Consider the following 23,867-nt stretch of genomic DNA (forward strand, 5'->3'; position numbering starts at 1 on the left):
TAGCTCGCGCGGCTGGCTCTCCCTGCCTAGTACTGCCGTGAAGGACAAACAGGCGATCCTTCTTTCATAAAGGCTTAGTAACCTCTAGATACCTGACAAGTCTCTTGACATCCAAGAGTCGCAACAGACGATACTCCACTGCATCTCTCTCTGTCCAGAGACAGCAGGGGAGATGGACTGATTCAAGTGAAAGTCAGTACCACCTTCAGTAGAAAGGAAGGAACAGTATGCAGCTGCACTATCCCTGGAGTCACCTGGAGGAATTGCTCCTGGCAAGATAGGGCCTGCAGTTTGGAAACCCTATGCACAGAACAAATTGTCACAAGAAATAGAATTTTCAAGGTCAGAAACTGCAAGGTCAGGTTACGCATCTGTCTAAACATAGGGCCCGCTAAGAAAACCAATACCAAATTAAGACTCCATAAAGGGCACCGGAAACCGCAAAGGAAGACAAAGATGTTCCACTCCTTTCAGGAAACGGACCACATCAGGATGAGCCAACAAGGATCCACCATTCACCTGACAAACTGAAACAGGCAAGAGCTGCTACTTGTACCTTTAATGAATTAAGGGCCAAGCCTTTATTCAAGCCATTCTACAAAAACTCCAAAATGAGCAGCAACTTGACCAAACAAGGAAAAGCACCTCGATCCACACACCAAACTTCCAACACTCGCCAAACCCACACATAGGCCAAGGGAGAACTTCCTAGCTTTTAGCAAGGTGGAAATCCCTGCTGGAGAGTATTCATGTTTCAGCAAGTGAACTCTGTCAAGAGCCAACCCGTAAGAAAAAATAGAGTTGGATCTTCGTGAAGAAGAGGGCCCTGCCGCAACAGATCCCTATGCACTGGAAGTTGAAGGGGCAATTCCACCAGGAGCTGCCGCAGATCCACATACCACGGTCTCCCGCGCCAATCTGGAACGACCAAGAGCACCATCCTTCTGCAGCGCTAGATCCTTCAGACTAATCTGCCCAACATGGGCCATGGAGAAAAGGCGTACAGCAACTTGTCTTCTGGCCACTCCTGCACCAAGGCATTGATTCCCAATGACTTTGGATCCCTCCTACGACTGAAGAATCCCGGAACTTTCGCACTGCAGGAAGTTGCCAGCAGGTCTAGAAATGGGAGACTCCAGCGATCCAGAATCAGCTGCAAGGCCTCGTTCGATAGCACCCATTCTCCTGGGTCCAGACTCTCCCTGCTGAGAAAGTCTGCTCTTACTTTGTCTTTTCCTGCTATATGTGAGGCTAAGATCTGGAGATGTAGTTTGGTCCATTCCATAAATTGATCTATTTCCTGTGATACTTGTTGGCTCTTGGTTCCTCCCTGCCGATTTATGCAAGCCACCGTTGTGTTGTCTGACATTATCCGGACTGCTCGACCCTGCAGCCAGTTGCTGAACTGCAAAACATGCTCACTGGACTGTCCTGGCTTCCAAACAGATGTTGCAGAGAGATTCTTCTGCATCCCAGTGCCCTTGCGCTGTCCACTACAGTGAGATCCCCAACTATGGAGGCTTGTATCCGTCATCAGTACTAGCCAGTCTGGTGGTGCTAGGGAAATTCCCTTCCTTATTTGATCCGTCTATAACCACCACTGGAGGTGAGAGCAGACTTCCATTGGCTGGTGGAGCCAAATCGAATAGTCCAGAGACTGCGGGTTCCACCGAGACAACAGGGAGTGCTGAAGAGGATGCATATGAGCTCTTGCCTATGGTACCACTTCCAGGGTTATCACCATTAAACAAAGTACTTGCATTTAGGACCATAAGGTCGGGCACAGTGTGTTCATTAACAGACGTAGCTGTGCCATCAGCTTCTGAATACAAGCTTCTGGCAGGAAAACCATGCCCTTCCTCGTGTTGAACCGAACCCCGGAGGTATTCCAATGACTGAGCAGGCTGAAGACTGCCCTTGGCCAGGTTCACTACCCAGAGTTCCTGCACATTGCAGGTCACCAGGCAGCTCTCTTCCAGCGACTTGGCTTGAATCAGCCAATTTTCCAAATACGGGTGTTCCAGGATCCCATCCTCTCTCAATTCTGCAGTCAGTACCACCATTACCTTGGAAAAGGTCCTGGGAGTGGTGGCAGGACCAAAAGGCAGCACCCGAAACTGATAATGGTGCCCCAGAACCGCAGCAAGCGTTGATGCTGTAGTCGAATGGGAATGTAAAGATACACCCTAGACAGATCCAAAGAAGTCAGAAATTCCCCCGATTGCATGGCCATTATCACCGAGCGCAAGGTCTCCATATGAAAATGCGACACCCACAGACGATGGTTGATATCTTTGAGATCCAGGATGGGATGAAAGGATCCCTCTTTCTTGAGCAAATCGAAATAAACTGAATATCGTCCCGTATTTTCTTGAGACGTGGGCACTGGAATCTCAGACCTCAGACTGAGGAGCCTTGCCAATATATTTTCCACTGCCTACTTTTGTGAGGAGTGGCACGAAGAAACTATGAACACATCCCAAGGAACACTGTGAAACTCCAGGGCATAACCTTCTCATATCACCTCCAAGACCCATTGATTAGATGTGATCTTGACCCACCTCTGATAGACGATAAAGAGGTGTCCCCCTATCTCCTGTTCCCAGGGGTGGGTTGGCAAACCTTCATTGGGAAGCTCGGGAGGTTCTACTACCCAAGCCAGCGTCCCTTCTGGGCTGTCTGGGATGAAAGGACTGAGACCTACCAAATGGCAGAGTCCTCTGAAAATCTGCTAATTTATAAGGTTGAAAACGCTTGGATCCCCTAGCACGACCTCTCATGTTAAAGGAGTGTGGCGTCTACTTCTTATCCTCTGGTAATCGAGGGACCAGTGATTCACCCTACTTACTGGCCAGTTTCTCCAACTCGCTCCCAAACAAGAGCAAGGCTTTAAAGGGCAATTTCTTGAGGTTAGCCTTGGAGGTTGCATCGGCAGAACAATTTCTCAGCCATAAGGGACGCCTGGCTGCTATTACCAAAGCCATCCCTCTGGCTGAGGTGCAGACCAAAATTGCACCCTGCATCTGCCAAGAAGGCGGCCACTGCCTCCATAACTGCCCTGAAATTCACCCCAGAGTCATCAACCTCCTGAGAGAGAAGTAAACACGAGTGAGCCACCAGGAAACAACAGGAAGCTATTTGCAAAGTCATTGCCACTGCTTCAAATGCCTGCTTAAGGATAGTTTCAATCCTTCTATTGTGCACATCTTTCAAGGCCAATCCTCCCTCTATGGGGATAGTCGTCCGCTTGGAGACTGCATATACAAGCGCATCCACCTTCGGATAACGTAAACGCTTTCACCACCAGATCCAGAGTACAGGCCTTCCAAAACCAGACCTCCTTTGAAATTAGCCTCTGGTGCACCCACTCAAGATCAATCAGTTCTTGAATGCCCTCCATTACAGGGAAAAATCCAAGAGGCTTTACACAGAGAAACAAAAATGGGATTTTTCTTTGGTTCAGACATGGAATCTGCCCCAGGTACTCCCAGGATATTCAAGGTAAGGGAAATCAGGGCCGGCAGTTCATCTCTATGGAAGAACCATAGCATAGTCCTATACTGTTCTATTCCTGGAGGAATTTCTCCATCCTCTAGAGAGTCAGGATCGGCCTCATCATCTATGCCATTCGGATCCCTATCACGAAGACCTGCTGCCGATCTTAGTGTACTCCGGCGCTTAACAGTAGGTCCAAGCAAGGTTCCTACCTGCGATTCTGCCTTGGGAGTTGAGGACTGCGCCTGAAGAAAGAATTGCAATCCCTAGAAAAATTCTACCCATGAAAACGAAGAAGGATCCATACCAAAACCAGAAGGCACCTGAGGCATACTCACTGAGCTACCTTCCCCTGCTGATGAACCAGTTAGGGGAGTTCCAATATCAGGGGCTTCTTTACCCAGACCCAAATCCGGCTGGGAAGAACTAGGCTTAGTGAAATCAGGGGACGTTATTTCTCTTTGAGCCTTCAAACAGCACTGGCACAAGTTAGCAGGCACTCCAGGCTGAGATGTCTGAATATGACAGGCAGTGGAAAGGGAAAGGCACTTGGGTGTAGGTGCATTAGGTCGACAGTATGCTAAGCAGCGACTGAAGACATGTATCCAGCTGTTTTTTTCTTTTTTTTAAGGAGTCCAACCTAGGTGTCCAAAAATTTAGGTGTCCAATTCTTAGGGGGACCTAGGTTTGGGACATCTAAGGATATGTGCTGCAAAAAACTTAAGCGCACAGCAAAACACTCAACCTGTGCGCACAGGTAAGCAGGATGGCCACTTAAGGTGCCGCTTAACCTGGACTTATAGAGGCCCGACAAGGCATCCAAAAACCGGACACCCAACCTGGACGCACAAGCCGAATCAATAATCCTGAAGAGGGCAGTCTAACAGACAAAGCTCGCGAAAAGCCTTTGAGACCTACCATGTGGCATGCAGCGAAAAGACCTTAGAGTTGGGCCTAGCCTACGGAGGCTGCCCACATCCCTTAACCTCTCATGGAGTGGGAGGAACGTTGGAACAGCACACCGAGCACGGAGACGGGGGGGGGGGGGGGGGGGAGGAGGAAGCCCTACACCAAAAAGCCCTCCTTCCCTGTCTCTGTATTTTATTATTATTTATTTATTTTAAACTTACCTGAGCTCAGCCTTACCTGGTCTCCGGCTGTTGGGGGGAGAGGGCATTTGCCTTCTGCCTTTCAGCTGTTAAACAGCTAAATTCACACCAGCTGAAAAACCCAGCTACCAGAACAAGGCACTCAGAGGGACCACAGAAAATCGCCTCAGGAATTCTCAACTGGGGGAGGGACCATTTGGTATCACCACAAGAGAGCAGAGGCAAATTAATTTTCCTTATTCCTCCTTTTTCAATTCAAAGCAATCTGCTGGAGATGGAGAATACTTGCAGGCTGATATCACTGCAGGGGTGTATACACTATGATGTCAGTTTGCATAACCCACTTGTTCTGGATTCATCTGACTGGATGCTAAGAAAGCTTTTTTTTTCAACTCTGTCAACTTTGCCACTTCTGCCATGGTCAACTAAGTCTGTGTGATCTCATGCCTTAACTACTGCAAGTCGCTGTACATCACGAGTCCAAAACACTTACCCAGTGCCTGCAGCTCATACAAAATGCTGCTGAACACAGAGAAGCTCAAAAAGATCACACCTATTTTAAGATTCTTATCCTGGCTACTGACGGTTCACAAACCAAGTTTAAAAGCCTGGTCCTAGCCTTCAAGCCCTAGATGGCTGTTCCCCATTCTACCTAGGCCAACATCTAAATCCTTACATGCACCCCTGTCCTCTGCCACCACTGACTCAAGCACTATTAGTGCTGCCACTAAGAGACCAACGCCTCACTAGTGTCAAAGGAAGGCCTTCTCAAGAACTCTCTGCCATGCAACATCAGACTAACAATGAGTCTGCTGATCTTCCTGAGACTATAGAAAACGCAGCTCTTCTCAACACAGGATGTATGACAGCCTACCTCCTTACTAGCAAGTCTCCGAGTTTGAAACATCCACACAGTGCCAGTACCATAAAAACTGCATTTGAAAGTATCTAAACTGTCCATCCATTATTAATTTTCTTTTTTTTTTAATTTTCATCTGATTTCATTGTATTAATTATGTTCTTTCCCTAATATTGTCCCTGTTATGTTAGGACTTTATACCCTTACTCAATGCATATTTTGATCTGCTGAAACACATTTTCAGCTCTCCTGATGAGAAGCGAGCAATAAAAGGATGTTGCGCTCCATACCACTGTAAAATCTCTGCTGCTCACAGGGTGACTTGTCACAACTTTCCCAATTTGTGTACAAAAGAAAGCAAGCTTGTGCATTTTCCGGTTTGGCCTCTACATTATAGAGCAGCCTTCCTGTGGAAGTCAGGCTTTTAGCGGACTATTCAATCTTCCATAATCAAGGCAAAGCCTGGCTGTCCCAGCAGTGTTTTCCTTGTTGATGGGTTATTGCTGTTAAGAGGGCACCTTCTGCTGCTGTGGGAAATCTTATGGATTTTTATTTTAGGTAAATTATTGATGAACTGTTTGGGTTAAGGTGGATATTTGGGTTGGTGGGCTTTAACTGTGATGTATTATGATTGGTATTTGTATGTGCATTTATTTGTTCAATGCTTTTGTACATCACTACAAGCTTTTATGCAGTAGCATTCCCTAAATGAATTAAAAAAAAAAAAAAAAAAAAGGTACTCTGGTCCTCAAGGACCACAAACAGGTGTGATTTTCAGAATAAACTATGCAAATTCACTGAACATGTAGAACAAGTGCATTCTGAATTAGCTGATGTATACATGTTCTTTATAAATATCCTGAAAATCTGACCTTGAAGAGTGCTTAGTTACAGAAGATGAGCCACAGTCCCTAGAAAAATAAAATAAAGCATTTCTCAGACACTGTATTCCAAGCAATACCTGGAAGGTGGTTTCTGCCATGCAGTTGGCTGTCTCCAGTGTGTTGGGCTGCTGGGTGGAACACATCTGGTGGCTCTGCACAGTGTGCCCATAGAACGCTGACTGAATACTGATCGTGGAATGGCGAGGACACTGCAGAGTCAGTGTGTTCCCATCGCATGCGTACACAGAGTGTTTCTGTAGAAGTCTAGTCAGGTAACCTAAGAAAAAGATTGAACTGCATTAGGCTATGAGCTGCCATGAAGACTGGCTGAAGCATAGAAATACAGAATTATTCAGACCACATTTTATTTATTTAATTTAAAATCTTTTCTATACCATCACTAAGTCATTTACCATCGCAACGGTTTACATGTAGGCACATGTAGATTTTTCAATTACATCTGTACGCACATGTATGCACGTATGCCGGCTCGCACCAAAGGACTCAGACATAATATATGCTCATATAAAAGTGCATGGTATAAAATAGGCTGTACACATGTGCACAATTTTAAATGGATGCGTGCATGTGCATACAAATACCACCTCTACCGCGTAAGTGGGGGGATTTTAGTAGATGCGCACCGATGCAGTTACCAATTTCCCCAGTTTGCCTAGATAAGGGATAGGACTTCCTAAATAGTCTCCCTTTTACCCTGTTAGCACCAACCCTTAAAACCTCACTGATTAGCCTAGAATTTCTTTTATTACTTACTCACCATCCATAGCAGAAGTAAAAGTTACGCGGTAGATTATCCCTACATAAATACGTACATGCACATTTCAAATTAAAAGTCCCGGAATGCCCATATCCAGCCCATGCCTTTTTGCAACTTCTCACTTGTGCGCATTCTGGGAGATAGGGCGTACTCAGGCGCCTTTTAAAATCCGCATGGTGCAAGCCGGCTGAACATACGTATCTCCCAGGCTTTTAAAATTCAGCTTTTTGAGAGCAGAGTAAGCTCTTCCTATAATAAGATAAACACAGTGTACCATGCATGCAGCAGTAAGCACTACAGGAGGAAGGGGGCAAAAGTCAGAGCCATTTCCACAGGTAAACAGCAATTTACCTGTTTAAATCAGCTTCGATAATTGCCTTTCCTCAACACGTGGACTTTAGCCACATTGAGAGAAGACATTCCTGGAGGAGGAAAAGTACACAGGTAAATTGCATTTTCAACCCCAGACGACTACTTTTCCTCTCACAAAAAGCAGGTTAAGAGTCCATGGGCATTCTGTACCCATTGGTGAATGCTTTCATTTTGAAACTTAAGGCAAAGTCCACAAGTAAAAAGTACTCGCAAACCAGCTTGAAAACTGGGCCCAACATGTTCCAGAACAATCATGAGATAAACATGTGGAGGGGACTGAACTGAGGAAACTAAAGGGAGTAAAATGCCGGCTGCAGCTGGAAATGCAGAGGATACTGGGCGGCCTACATTCAGCCAGCTGGATGCAGGTCTGCTCTGTCTGGTTAACTTTATCTGGGTATTCAGCCCAAATTAGTTTGGGCTGAAGAGCAGGTCTAAAGTTAACTGGAAATTGAACACCTCGTTGCCTTTTCTTAAATTTTTTGTGGCTACATTTAATGGGCAATGATTTTCCCAGAAAAAATGTAGCCAACCACCAGAGGAACAGGGAGGAGGGAAAATTCCCAAAGTTAGCCAGACAAATCCTCTCAGTATTAACCCCAGTATAGTTCGGGTGTGAAAGGCCAGAGGCATGGGCCAGGAGGGACTGCTCCAACCACTCGACCCTGCAGCTACTTTTCACATGATGATGATTACATGAACAAACTCGCAGAACTCAAAATGGCAGGCCTATAACAAAGTAGAATGAGGCCTGCGAAAGAACCATACAAGAAATCAAACATAAGCAAATAGGGCCCACAGAATGAAACCCAGACTACTTTCACACATCTCTAGCCAACGTTCAGCTTTTACTGTTATATTTCTATTTATCATTAAGGTCTGATGATAAGAGCAGGAGAACGGAAGGTTATCCTAAGCCCCCAAGCACAACAATGTTAAATATTCTGGATAAAAAAGTTAAGTAAGGTGTGTAGGTGATGACTTTCATGCCAGCATTCAAGCACTGAATTCCTGGGGGAATACTGCACAAACACATTTAAAATTCTGCACACAAAAGGGTCAAAATAACACAATATACATGAGAGTCTAAGTAATTAATTTAAAATAAAATACAGAAAAAAAGTTATTACTTAAAGATGTAGTTTTAATATTTTGAGCAAAAATTTTCCTAAAGGTTTGCTGTAAGAGTGTTTCTTCTACCCTCTCCCACTAATACCCTGGCCAGTCTCCTTTCACTTTGTCCTCCCAGGCCCCAACTCTTCCACCTGCCACTATCTCACCTCTCTCAGAGCTTTCCAAACTTTTCATGTTGGTGACACACTTTTTAGACAAACATAATTTCGGGACACAGTAATTCAGTCTACTAGTAAACCAGAGGTTAAAGGTTAAATGAACGAAACATATTTCGACAATTTATGTATGTTTCCTTAAATATATACATAAATAAAATGTTTCACGACACAACCTATCTCATGAAAACCTTAAATTTATATTAAAAATATATATTCCAAGATTCATGTTATTGTTATAATTTATGAGAAACAATAATAAAACAAATTGTCTGTCCCCCACACTCATCTCTCTCCTCCCCCCAGCACATGTCTGGCCCCCACACACTCATATCTCTCCCCCTCAAGCACATGTCTGTTCCCCCAGCACATTTGCCCCCCACTCACTCATCTCTCTCCCCCCAGCACATGTCTGGCCCCCACACTCATGTACCTCGTCTTTTTGATTGTTGCCAGTTAAGTGCTTCACTCCCTTCCATGATCACCAGACACTGCTGCTTGCAGTCAGTACTCCTCGTGGCCAGGCCTCATCGACAGCAGCAGCCAATGCAAGGATGGCTGGGCTCGTTCCACCCACCAAGCTCCCCCAAAAAAACGCGATTGACAGCAAAAATCACCCAATAATAAGCAACCCATAAACTGAAAAAAAAAAGTGAATCTCTAGAAAAAAAAAAGCCCAAACTTGCGTCAGAGTTGACCGGGCTTGTGCGACACACCTGCACACTGCAGGCGACACACTAACGTGTCCCGACACACAGTTTGGAAAGCTCTGCTTTATAGGCTCAATCCCTTCCACTCTATCTCCACTCCCAGAGTTTGACCCCTCACACAGACTCCCTCTCTCACAAACAAGCACCCTTGTCCCTCACATACACACAATCCCTTTTCACACACCAGCTCCCACATATACACTACTTCACAATCTCCTCACATAGGCTCCCTCTCTCTCTGGCATCCATGCTCACACGCGCGTGTGTACACACACACACCCAGAGGCCTGCTCCATCTTTGCTGCGAGCGGGGTGGCCTCCGCTCGAGGCACACGTATGGGCCTGCTCTTCTTCACTACGACCATTTATTTTATTTATTTATTTATTTATTTAGAGTTTTTATATACCGGCAATCATGAAAACATATCTTGCTGGTTTACATAGAACGGGGGTGCAATAAATACATAGAACTTAAAAACATAGAACCAGAACTGAAGTGACATTTAACAGTTACATTTAACAATGGAGGCCAAACTTGGAGAAGGAAAAAGAGAAGAGAGGATAGAAATGGTTAAACAATGTACAATTTAAATGTAGTATACAAAATAAATGTTATATACAAATGGTAAGGTGTTTTGGGAGTCATTGGGTTGTGTCCGGAAAAGCTTGCTTGAATAACCAAGTCTTAAGTTTTTTCCTAAAAGTTGGGAGGCAGGGCTCCTGTCTGAGGTCTGTAGGAATGGAATTCCACAGTAGAGGGCCAGCTGTGGAGGTGGCACGATCTCTTAGGGTAATGTGTTTGGTCACAGCATGGTCTCATGCTGTGAGTGGAGACCATGCCAGTCTCCACTCACAGCATGCTAGGGCCTGCTGTTTTGCCGCGACCATGCCAGCCTCCACTTACCGCAAACCAGGGCCTGTTCCATCTTTGCCACAAGCGGAGGCCATCCCACTCACGGGGAAGATGGAACGCCCCAGCATGCCACATGCAGAGACCGGCATTCTCGCGGCACACTTGAGTCTGCCAAATTCTGTGCAACAGGGGAATTCTGCACACCATAGTAGCGCAGAATTCCTGCAGGATTACTTTACATAAAAGTGGTACACTCTCCAAGATAGAGGTAATTAACACTGGTCCTTGACTGCCACAAACAGGTCTGGTTTTCAGAATAACCATAATGATTTTGCAAGAGATATATTTGCATGCACTACCTCCAATGAATGCAAATATTTCTCATGTAAATTCATTGTGGATATCCTGAAAACCAGGCCTGTTTTCAATCACTCGAGGACTGGAGTTGCCCACTCCTGCTCTATGGCATGAGACACTCTCCAGGAAGTCTAGATTGAAGAACTAAGGATCGTGCAATTGCACAGAGGGAGGGGACGGTGGCACTGAGAGTCAGCTAGTGCGGTTGGAATCAGAACTGGAAGACGCCATCCAGTTCCAGCAAGCCAAAATTTAAAAACTGAAAACCCTTCAACCACCCAAACCCCTCTTACCCCATCTGTGAGTCCAATATCTAAATGGGTATAATCAATCCATAGGCTTTCCTATCCTATCTGCCGAAATTTTAAAATAACGCTGACAATAGGGTTATATGGAGATGGGCAGTGCTATTTTGTTGTACAGCAGTACAACAAAGGGATATGGCTGACAGGTGGATGGTCATTTGAGAGAGAGACAGATTGACAGAGACTGAAAGGCAGAGTTTGTGAGACTGAGAATGTGAGAGACAGACACCAACATAGTAATGATGGGAAAAAACCAAAACAAAAAACCCCCCACCAAAATCAAACAAACGGTCCAGTCTGCCCAGCAAGTTTCTTATGGAGAGGGAGAGAGAGATATTCAAATTCCCTGCTCCAGCCTTCCACACCCTAGGTTGGACAGGGCTGGGAATGCTGCAGGAGAAGGAAGTTATGTTCATCACACAATAGCGAAACCTAGTGGTCAGATTTAGGGCCCATGACTGTAGAGTTCCGGAAGAGTCTGGTGCATGGTCCTGGACTAAAATAAATTGCAAGGGGACAGAAAACAGGGGGGAAAAAAGTCCCAGCTCTGGTTCCATTTATTTATTTATTTAAAGTTTTTGTATACAGACATTCGTTAAGCAAACATCACATCGGTTTCCATACAACATGAAAATAGCCAACAGGGCTTTACAGTGTAACTGATAATAGAACTAGGGGAGGGGAGGGTAACCAGGGTCATTCATTATTAGCCAGAACAAAGAATCACAAAGAATCACAAGAGGTATCGAGCTCCCCATTTTGGATCTACCCTGTACTTCCAAGAGACCCAAATTGTCCAATGTTGGAGATAGGATGCTGGGCTCGATGGACTACAGGTCTGACCCAGCACAGCACTTCCATTCTTCTTAAGCTGGAAGCCCAGAGGAGCAGGCAGAAATTGTTGCAAGTGTACCTCTCATGAGGAAAATTAACATAAAAACTGTAATTTCTTCTTCTGGTAATTATGTCTTCTGCTCAGACAAGCATTTCACCAGGTCAGCTCAACAAGGAAACCATTAAGGTCAATTTTAGGAGTGTTGCTTGCATAAAAATGCCCACGCGTGTTTTGTGGATTTTAAAAAGCCGCAAAATACATGCGGATTTACCTGTGCGCAAGTAAGGAATAAGGGGGCAGGGAAAGGGCGTAGCAAGGGTGCTCCGGAGTGGGGCCAAGATTTATGCGTGCAAATCTGAATTGTAAAACTGAAAACCGCAGCGTGCATATGCTAGAGATCCGTGTAACTTTGCTGCTGCTGTTGATAAAATCTGTAGTGCGATATTTAGGGCTTTATTGAAAAGGGTGGTGGGCCCAGTCAACAAAATTGGGAATGTGCCATGAGTGAGCATGTTTTAAAATTCACTGACATACGTGCGTAAGAGATCGACACACGCACCCTAGCTGTGCTCGGGTACCCTCTTAAAATTAAGAGCATACTTACGGCGCGGTTGGTGCATTTAAAAAATGCACATGCAACTGGGTGCACAATTAAAAATTCCAGGGTATCCTTGTTCTCCAACCAATATACGCATGTATGAGTGCATGCGCTAGTTTTAAAAATCAATCTCTGTGGCTTCCCCCCACCCCCCCAAAGAAGCCTTAGTAAAATCAGACCCTAAATATTTATTTATAAAATGTCTATCCCGCTGATCCACAAAGCTAAGAGGATTACAGAAAACACACACATAGAATACAAACAAACAGCAATAAACAACATATCAGCACATAAAGCTGCAGCTGCATAACCAAACTTAAAGGGTACTAGACTGCAGTCAATGTTGTCTTTTGGCAAAAGCCATAACAATCAGATGAGTTTTAAGTTGCTTCCTAAGCTCATTCTCTAAGTCTGGAGCAAAGTTTTTCACTAAACATGTCAATGTTTACTTCCTGCCTTCAGATACCAGATTAATAAATACTGCTCTACCACAGGTGTGACTTGGAAAACGTTACAGACTTCAGATAACTGCAGAAAGACTAAAAAAAGAACTGGAATGTCCAGGTATTGTGCAAGGTCATTAATGCATAAGATATATTTTTTTTGATCTGATAATTTGCTCCTGCTCCTTAGTGTTCCAGCTCAATTGGTGCCAGCCTCTGTCAGGCCACAGCACAACGAGCCTTCATTCACAAGTACTCCTATTTTACTTTCCTCTCAAAGTTCACTTAGCCTGGTTATTGCAGTGACAATCCTTGGCCAGGGGCCATGCATTAGTGCTCCCTCCAAACCTTCTGATCATGGCTCCTAAGTCTGGCCACTAAGTGTCACCACTGTGCAATGACTGGAAATTCCTGCCTCTCGGGGTTGTCAGTGCTACCTCCACAGCATCCTTAGCCCTGGGAATCAAACTCTGGCCCTCCTCATGGCAGTGGACAGTATTGCCACTGGGTTAACAAGCCTCATTAATATACATTTTTATTTTTTAATATTTGTAATTTATTCCTTTTCATTTTAATTAAAATTACCAATGACCCAGTAGAAAGGTTTTTGAATTCTAAAGCAAACAATTTGGAGTCTGGAAGAGATTATCTACCAACTGCAATATTATCATATGCATTCATTTGATACTAACAGGACACTACTGCCAGACTGAACGCTTCACCTCTCTCGCTCTCTCGTGTAATTATCTTTGCTCATTAATGGCACACCACAATCTTTCAAAATGAAGGAAAAATAATAAAATGAATCTTGTATTATATATTTTAAGATAGATTTTCTTGTACAATCCTGACAACTCTGAAGAACCTAGAAACATCGTTAATGAATGCCCATCCAGTCTGCCTAACAAGCTGCTTAGGATAACTGCTAGGTCACCCCCATGCCTTCTGTTAAGAGTAACTGCTGCTCCGTGCCGGAACCCAAATGCAGAAGTGTTACATCTAAAAGTTAACAGAGGTTACCCCATTTCCATTCTTTAACCACTAGGGATTCCAGGAGGGCATTCCATGCAGCCACCACTCTTTCCATTAAGAAACATTTCCCAACATTATTCCTGAGTTGTCCCCTTGGAGATTCCTTTAACTAAAAGGCCTATGTAGTAACCAGTGGATTTTCCCATGGGCTAGCAACAATTTCATGCACAACTCTGCTACCCCCATGCAAAGAGCTGGGTAGAAAAACTGTGGACCAAAAGTTTGCCTGGAAAGTGTCGGGAAAAAAAGATAACGAAACCCAAATGAGGTGGTATCTTTATTTTATTTTAATAGTTTTTATATACCGATAACCGTTTTCACATCGTATCGGTTTACAGGGAACAAGGAAACAAAGCCTAAACATATGGCATAACAATTACAAGGAACGCATAAGAAACAAGTAACTTTAACACATAATAATAAGTTATATGGGCTACATGGTAACAAGGGCATTGAAATGTTAGGCATTAAATAAAGTATCTTTTTTGCAAAAAACAGTCCACAAAGAAATCTTTGCAAAATTCATAATTAGCTGCTTTACATGATATTGCATCACAGCATCTCATTAATTATGCATCTCAACAAAATTTCACACGTAAAACTACGTGCAAAATTTTACCACAAAACACCCATGGAAATTTTTGCAAATATCACTTCATGTACTAAATGCACAACTAGTGCATGCTATCACCAATATTGCACACTGTTCTGGCATTAGGCATCCAAAGAGCTATTTGTGAAAATTTCCACCAATTAGTACATCAGCCTCTTGGTGTGAAGTCTCAGAACCACAATGCATCAAATTCAATCAATTCCCAGAGTCAAGCAGCTGTGCAGTGTTGGAAAAGTCTAGCCAAATCAGGCCTTTCTGATGAATAAAGTAATGATTTGCAATGGCCTGTAGAGTCTGAACTGGGATCATATTTCAGTCAAAAAAAAACCAACACACTTGTGCCAATAGGTTTCAATCATTATCTGATTGGCTATGCCACCAATACTATAATCACCATGTCCATCTGTATCCTATATACTTATCACATTAGCAAATTTTCTCTAGCTTATTTCTCGCTCACCAACAGCACCAGGGGCTCCAGCACTCCCCCCCCCCAGGGCAGGGGGCTTTCTTGTGGGTCTAGACCCTACCTGCGGAGCATGAAAAAAAAGAAGAGGAACGGAATGTGGCTAGCTCTCTCTCCCCTCACCAACAGCACCAGGTGCTCTAGCAAAGTGGCTCTCAACCCAGTCAGGTTTTCAGGATGTGCACGAGATAGACGTGCATGTCTGCCTCCACTGTATGCAAAATCTATCTCATGCACATTCACTGTGCAAATCTTGAAAACCTGACTGGGTAGGTGTGCCAAGGACAAGGGGCCGTCTCACAGCCTAACCCCTTGCTCCCTGCCAACATCACATCCTCCTGAGTCTGAATCTCCTTCCAGAGATATGACCTTTGTCACAAGTGAAACACAGGGAAGCTCCTTAAACCTACCAAAATCTCCTAACATTTCAGAACCAGTGGAACTTCTTGTACAACAATGGAATGATGAGTTCACAACAGTCATCAATACCTTAACTGCCCTCAAACCAAATCCTTCCAGACCTCCCAGGAACTCCCCCTAGTTCCATGATGGTCTTCTAATCCTCAAACAATGCCATTAACTTGAACAAAAATCAGATACCATCTCACACATCTGCAAGGAACACACAAAAAATACAAGTCATCCATTAAGATGGCCAAAAAAGAAAAGGAAAGGTTATCTTCAAACAACTCACACTAAAAGAATCACCCAGGAAAACTTTTCCAGCTAGTAAGGAAACTCTCCAAACCCAATTCCCTTACCCAATTACCACTACAGAGGGTCCCATAGTTGACAACTTCACCGAATTCTTCATTGAAAAAATTCAAGCTATATGCTCCTCCTTTGTCAACACCCCTTCCCACCCACCTTCTTTAAACCCAAAGTGACAGAAGTACCCTACACACCTCCTCCTCCAAGCCGAATTCTAGACCTTATCCCACTGTCTGAGTTCTGGACTATCTCCCACAAGGAGGTGGAGAAAATCCTCCAGTCAATTCACTTGCCTGTTAGATCCCATTCCCCTTAAATTCATCTGGAGGGAGGGAGAGAGTCACTGCCTTGGTCATCATCCTCTACATGATGACCATGGCAGTGACTCCCTCCTATTCCCAATAGATATGTCGCATTTAGTGCTGTTGATCACCAGCTGTTGACTCAACGCTTGGAGGACATTGGTATTGCAGGCACTACACTCTGTTCAAATCAGTCCCCACATAGGGATCTTATCTGTGGAGTAGCCCAGAGTCCAGTATTTTCCCCATTCCTCTTCAATGTCTACATTTGTCCACTCTGCAACTTCATCCAGGCTTTCAACATCCAACGTCACTTATTTGCTAATGACATCCAAATGTACATCAAAAGAGGGATGGATCAGATCATAGCCATTGCTAATCTGAACAATTGAATCTCTGCAGAAGCCCAATGCCTTAAACACAAAACTAAACCCTCCAAATCTGAACTCCTCTGGCTAAGCTGCCAAGGGCATTCCCTATTAACTTTACCCTCTCAGGAACCTCCTTACAACCTAAACATTTCATGCACAGAATGGGGGGGGGGGGGGGGGGGTTCATCTTGACAATAGAAACCTATCTCTCAACTGTGGTAAAGACCTCATGTACTCATCTCCACCAAATTTGACAACTGCACAACTGCTTTTGAGAAGCACAACATTGCCACCACAATATTGCTCATTGATCACTAACTACACAGATTGTAACACTATTTTAGCAGCATTTCTCAATATAATCACAAGTGTCTCCAAATCCTGCAACACACAGCAGCTAAACTTCAGGCAGGGGCCAAAGCCACTGACCAAATAAGCCTGTGAACGTGTTCAATCTGCTGGAATTGAACCGGTCTGCACATCATCTGCGGCTTGGCGGCTGTGATTCACCAGTATTGGAAATAGAAAATTTATAATCCGACTGGCCCGGCACAAAAACACCTGTGGCACTTCAACTCTTTTCACGTCTGCCCCAACTGTACTGTCAGGAGTGGACTGTGGAATCTGTAAATAATTGCTTAAATGCTGTTTGCTGATTTCGTGGCTGTGTCAGCCTGTCAAAGCAATAACAGGAATTCACATGTACCCCGACTGTACAGAACTGACCAACCCGACAGCGGCCGGTGTTTTGCTGCGGGGCGTTTATTGCATATTGGTTTCGAGCCACGCTATTGTTATATACAAAAGAGGTGCCTTTTGTTTATTGACATTGTCTTTAAATGCCACATTATCTCTCTCCCAACTTGAATTCTCCTACATTTCCCAAGAGAGCTTCAATCCTCACAACAGGCCCCTCTGCTGGCTTCCTCTACACTAACAATCACAAGACTGAGCCCATTCAGCAACTTTGCCCAAAAAAATATTGAAAATACCAACAGTTCTTGGCCTTGAAACTTCAGGAAAAAGATCAAAGTTTGGCTATTCAGCCAGGCCTACCCCTAGATTCTGTAGCAGAGATTTTTCCTATTACTACCTCTCTTCTTGAACTTCTTCTTAATGGAGCCCACAACTGTGCCCACCACTGAACTAATTCCACTCAGCTGGTTTTTACTATCCCTGCTTTGGAGACTTATCTGTCTGTCTATGTATTGTACTCTTTGTGCACATTATTATTTATCATATATTTTCTAATTCTTTCATTGCTATGCAATGGTCCAAATGTACCCTTATTCTATCTTATTTTACCACACACTGAATGCACTTTAATGTAATCCTCCTTGTGACTAACTTAGGAAATTAAATAATGCACAAATTTCATTAGCCAGGAGGTTCCATAATCTAATCAGCATAACAGTAAAAACAGCTCTTCCTCAAAATAAAATTCTATTTCCTTTTACATGGCTGCAAATTAAGCCAACTTCTCATTTCCTCAATACCATGGTAGGAAAGGCCACTGTTTGTGGCTTGCTCTGGACCACTTTCAGAGAGCTGGAAAAACCGCCAGACAGCAAATACTTTCAGTAGAATAATTCCTCTATTTTCTCACAAAGAGTTTGTTCCTCCAAAGGCAGCACCACAGTTCCATTGCTTGGCACCCCAGGATCTTCCAAGTATCTCACTGAGAGACTCAGTCAGGCATTTCATTATGGGGCTGATATAATAAGGAACGCTAATCTTCACACAGGGTTTTTTTTTCCCATTTTAGCACACATTTTCCTGTTAAAACCCCTATTAAATACCACACAATGTCTATAAAAATGTGCACTAAACCAGGAGTAAAAACCAATAATAGGATTTGAATGCACCTGTGCTATTTTTATATAAAAAACAAGCCATTAGCTATTCCTCAGCAATATAGAGAGGTGCATTTTCCTAACACTGGAAATTTAATTCCTGGGTCAGTGCAGGAGTAAAAAACTGAACTCACATTGCTGGTGGCCATGTTTTACTATCACTGGGCCTAGTTGTAATAGTGTCCAGCTACTCTCTGCAACAAGCAACTACAGCAATTTTAGGTATTCATAGTACCAAAATGCATAGTGTTTGCCTATAGGTGCTCTTACCATTTGATTTTAATTGGCATGCCTTGCATGCACAATTGGCACTCGGCATCTTGAACTGGGCACAAACTTACATACAAGGTCATTTTGGTTAAACTCCTTCCAACTTCAGGCAGGCACTTACCTCCTTCCCCCTCTTTTAAAGCACTTTTTAAAGCATTTTTCTACACTAGTGTGGATTTTTCAGGTTAACACATTTTAGCACGAATTTTTTTTTTTACTCTATTTGCATCCCATTAGAGGACCCCTATTTTTAATGTGTGTTTTAAGTAAAACCCACACTAAAATTTAACTCTGATTTTAGTACAGGTTTGAATATACCAGCTTGTATAAGAGAATCACCCTAACACACCCAGCAACAAGAAGGAACTACTTATCTTAGTATAATGTAGTAGCAGTGGCAGCAGCATTTCAGGGGCTCTACTGCCCCAAGTCAGAGCTTTATTTTATTTTAGTTACTTATATTTTCCCTTTCAGCCACTTCAAAGTGGTTTACATTCAGTTGCTGTAGGTATTTCTCTGACTCCAGAGGGCTCACATTCTAAATTTGTACCTGAGGCAATGGAAGGTAAAATGACTTGCCCAAGGTCACAAGGATTTAAACCCTGGTTTGTAGCCCGCTGCTCTAACCACTAGGCTACTCCTCCACTCCAAATGTCTTTTAGTCTGGAGAGCCACATCATCTCAAGCGAGCTGGCATTAAACTCCACTGCCTGCCACGGGCATATTAGAAGTGCAGCCTCTAAGGGTGTGCTTGGCCATTTACAGCAAGAGTAAGGACCCCAGTCCCTGCAAAACCCCAAACAAATAACCACTCTAGCCTCACCCCCTTTAGGTCTGGGTGCCGTGGTTCCTAGGGCTCTACTGTTGGGCCTCTTCTAATTTCCTACACTACCACTTCTACATGGTAATTCTTTCCACGGCTAACCAATTCCCTTATGTTAAAAAAAAAAAAAAATAAAAATTTTGCTTTCTTCACCATCTCTACTTCAGTACTTCATTCCCACTTCAATTTTAATATAACCAAAACTAAACTAGTTATCTTCATTTCCATCCTACTTTTCCACTATTCCCATTCCTATCTACTGACTGTCACGGTTATCCTAGATTAGGGTAAACCCTTCTGGATGAGGTTTTACAACATTCTGTGCTGTTTCTAGCTTTTGGTTTATTATATATAGCTATTGTCTCCTATACACTCTGCATATAGGGTTGTAACACTTATTACAGAGAGAGTCTGCACAAAAGGAACCAGCACCTGTTTTGCTGTGTTCCTATAAATCTATCATGGAAAGATTTAGTTCCTTTTCCAGCTCAGAGATATTGCTCCTACTGCAGAAGCTCCTCAGAGCCTTGTACCATCTGAGAGATATTTCCTTCTTCCTTGGACAACCTCATCATATATGGCCCATGAAGGACTCTGTGAGCTGAAAACTCTTAAGATAATTGGGTTGGAGAGTTGAGGGTAAAAAGATTGGTGAAGAAGAGAAGATGTTTGTCAGCTCTTGGGGGATGGGGATTTCCCCTATCCTTACAGGGAGCCAAGGCTTGGCAATTGGTTGAACTGCTCTATAGAAAGGCTGGAAAGGAGTTCTCGCTGCTGCTGTTTTATAGCACAAGTGGATGCACTATCCGCACTGTGATGTGTCTATGGATGGGGCCCTGGTCACGGTTTTCACTCCTGTAAATAAAACAGACTTGTTGGAACTACTCTCCTTTTCTTCAGTGTAATTCACTTGTTTGGGAGTTGATCCATCAGTGTAGAGTGTGTGCATTTGTGACCCTTAGAAACCAATCAGGGGACTACATCGAAGAGAGTTGCTAGAGTTTCACCCTGGGCAGTCCATCACACCATCTGTTCAACCACAACTAAATAAGAACCCACTAACCCACTTACTATTCAAAAGGTTATTAATAATGATAACTGGGAGCCACTGAAATTAAATGGCAAATTGATATGCAACTGGCCCCCTCTTTTTTTTTTTTTTAAACACACTGAAGTTTTGTGTGCTAAAATAAATCTTATACAGCCACCTTGGGCGTCATTTGCTAAGCATTTTTCCCATACACACAGAATGGGACAAAATCTTTAGTAAATGACCTCCTTAGTCTGCTGTAAGAAAACCTGCACTATATGAAACACATTTGCAGATTCTCAGTCCATTGTTTATAAAGATGACCTACTATATGCACTGCCTACCCTAAAATGAGAAAATTCGATGGTTCTGAAATATTCAACAGGATACAGCAAAAGGAACAGGCCATGTCTGTGACTTCAGACAGCCCAACAGGGAATGATTCCATTGCTATCCTAGGATGTTTGAAACGGCTGCACACTGAAGACAAATTATACCTACCTTCAACTGCAACAATGAACATTTCTTATTTTTACCATCATGGAGCACTGAAGAGCTTTACTTTCACTATACTTTCAACAAAAGCTTGCCGGTAAACTTTCAAAGTATTTTTATAATGCATGTGTTTTATTTCTCAGTTTCTTGTTGTTCTGTATTCCATATGATGTCAGGCAGCCGTGCACGTTGGAAAAGGAACCTGCAATTTAAAATTTCCCTGTGGCGTGTATACTAACCATCGCACTAGGAGCCAGATGCATTAAGTGTCTTTTCTATAGACATTAAACATCTGGCCCATAACAAAGCAGCTTCAATGAACAGTCATATGAAAAACAAAAAAAATATACAGAACACTGAATGCCAAGTTCACAAAACTGTGGTACTTTGAAAGGCTCCAAAAATAGAGGCAATGAATTCTGAACCTGAGCTGCAATACGAGAGAGAGAAAGAAAGAAAATCAAAGTTAAAATTAGCTTGTGTCTGTGAAGTTTCTTTCAGCAAATTCTATTAGTTCAGCCAGATCACCAAGATCTCTTCTAAGGTCAGCCATCTGGAAGACAATTTCAACACACACAGTATTTGCACAATTTAACTGCAAACCTATGGCAGGATTGCTGATACCCTGTTTGCTGAAATCGTTATCACAGCAGTTCTGAAACTGGGGGACAAGGGTAGAATAAGGGGGGGGGGGGCCCTAAAACTATTAGAGAGAAGGGACAGGGGACCCACGAGCTCTCCTCAGCTCAATACAACATGCTATATCAGACGACACCATGCAAGATGCGTGCCCTGATTTTTTGCTGTATTTGAATATGACTGCCATACCACTCTCTGGCCAGCTCCGATGATAAAGCATGTAACATATAAATATTATTAAAATGTCAATGGCCCATTCCTTCTGCCATCATCTTTGCTTTGAAATGTCTTCCCCAGCACTGTGACCTTAGTAAGTCAGAAAGAATAGATGCAAGAAATGGGAGCAGGAAATGCATTTTTAATCAAGACTGTAAGGAGAGAATGTGTATAACACCGCAAAAATCAATCAGCCTTCCTCCCAGTCAAGGTGAAAATGTTTAGGAAGAAGTGTAAAGATGATGCACATTATTAGCTACTTAGAAAAAAAATGTTTTCAAACCTTATGAGACATTTATTCTGCTGGATCTTCTGAAATCTATCGTCATTTGACAAATTGTACTTACACGTCTCAAAGAAGCAGTTGCTTCTGCAGTTCCACTTATGGGCAGGAGCCTGCTGAAACCGAACAAAGATGTGCCTGTACATGCAAATCCTGCATCCATTAGTCACTTTCATTTTGTAGCTAAGCAGGTCAGGATTAAGGGGGAAGTCCATCACGTTCAACCTTCTTAAGTTGCCTCTCTAGCAGATCCTCCAGTGTGGATCCAGGAAATGCAGAAAGAAGTACTGTCCGAACCAGCAGTGCCTTCCACTGCTGGAACAGCAGCTTTCATAATCCTAAAAACAACATTTCCTTTGGCAGGAACTTCAAACACGCACTTCTTCCCCAGCCTACATAAGCCATCTCATACCAACACGAGCTCCCAGTGCATCAGATTCCATCAAAGCAAAAAAAGAAAATTCCAACACTGCACTGCTTTCAGACCTGCTCAAGTGTGCCACAGAAAAGTCACCACTGCTTGATTCACAGATCCAGACCAGCACCTGGGCTCTGCTCTCAGCATGAGTTACCAGCAGTGGCTCTTAAACACGTAGGAGCTCCTTTCTGAGAACATGTGTAACCATGCATGCCCCCTCTTCCATGAGCCCTGATGTGTAGTAATTAAGGGGCAGCAACAGGGCATGGATACCCAGCCCCTGGTTTGTTTGGCGCACACAGCATTTCATCTTCCTCACCCAGAATTTCCTCCTTTGAATCCTTCAAACCTCTGCCTCATCTCCAAGGAGGGTGGCAACTAATCACTGGATGTGACTCATTTCTAAGCGTTGGAAGAAGCAGCAGTGAAGGAGCTCTGGCAGCCACATGGGGCAAGGTAACTTGCAGAACCAGCTGTCCACATGGTACTAACTTTTCCCCTTCTTCTGCAGTTGTATATAGAGGAAACTGGCCCACTGTGATAAGTGCATGTGTTTCTCTGTAGCCTCTCTCCATGTGTTTTAAAATTTGGAAGAGAGCCTGGTGGGGCTTTTAGTGCTTCCCTAGCTCTTCTTTTGACCAATTGAGTCCTCTCCATGACTGCACTGCCTGCCCACTGGAGGCTGGTGTGACATACAACATTTCTGTTAATGTGGGTGTGCCTTAGGCTTGAAAAAGTTGGGTAATGCTGGACTAGCTCTCCAACCTAAACCCTTCCACAGTCAGTGACTGATGCCAGGTGTTCCCAGTATATCTGAGGCCAACTTCCAGCACTGGACGCCAGGCTGAATTACCTGGGTGAGAAATAACAGGGAGGAGCAGACAGGGCTTATGCCTGTGGTCACAAAGGGCTTGGGATGAGAAATTATAGGTGAAGGAGATTCATGATTACTATTGGGGATGCACTTTATTTTAAAGGAAATATTAAATGTTAACATTTGTTTAACTTTATAAAATCTCTTTCCCCACCCCAACAACTAAATATGGCAAAAAAATATTTTTTTTTATTTCCCCATCCTCTTGGACTACCTGAGGCCAGCATCTAACCTATCTCTATGGTTTTGAATGGAGCAGCAGTGATCACCAGTTGCTACTGCCCCACCAGCTGATCTTTGGCTAGCGCTATTTTGGAGTATGGCTCTCCTCCAAAATAGCACCAGACTCCGGTCAGCCAGCACCATTTTGAAGTATGGCACTGCATTTGGCCACTAGAGGTAGTCCCATTCCCGGTCTCTGTGCAAGGCTGCTTCTTGGAAGATTGTTCCAGCTCCAAAAAATGTTTCACTGCAAGAGCTGTGGAGAATGATGGCTAAAATGGAAAGGTATTCCAACTGGTTATGTTACACAAGAACATAATTTTACCTCCAATGTTTCATCTACATTTCAAACTCAGAAGCAA

At 43.6% G+C, this 23,867-nt stretch overlaps 1 protein-coding gene across 3 annotated transcripts in view; it reads right to left on the minus strand.

Moving 5' to 3' along the window:
* Positions 1-23,867, minus strand: part of EVA1C (eva-1 homolog C) — a 108,256-nt gene that overhangs the window by 61,199 nt on the left and 23,190 nt on the right. For all 3 annotated transcript variants that reach the window (XM_029603590.1, XM_029603587.1, XM_029603588.1), the window contains exon 2: positions 6,425-6,624. In XM_029603590.1, the coding sequence (XP_029459450.1) occupies positions 6,425-6,490 (66 nt within the window). In that variant the 5' untranslated portion in view covers positions 6,491-6,624. The remainder of the gene's footprint in view (positions 1-6,424; positions 6,625-23,867) is intronic.

Source organism: Rhinatrema bivittatum, chromosome 5, assembly GCF_901001135.1.
Source record: "Rhinatrema bivittatum chromosome 5, aRhiBiv1.1, whole genome shotgun sequence".
In the NCBI taxonomy this organism is placed as follows: domain Eukaryota; kingdom Metazoa; phylum Chordata; class Amphibia; order Gymnophiona; family Rhinatrematidae; genus Rhinatrema; species Rhinatrema bivittatum.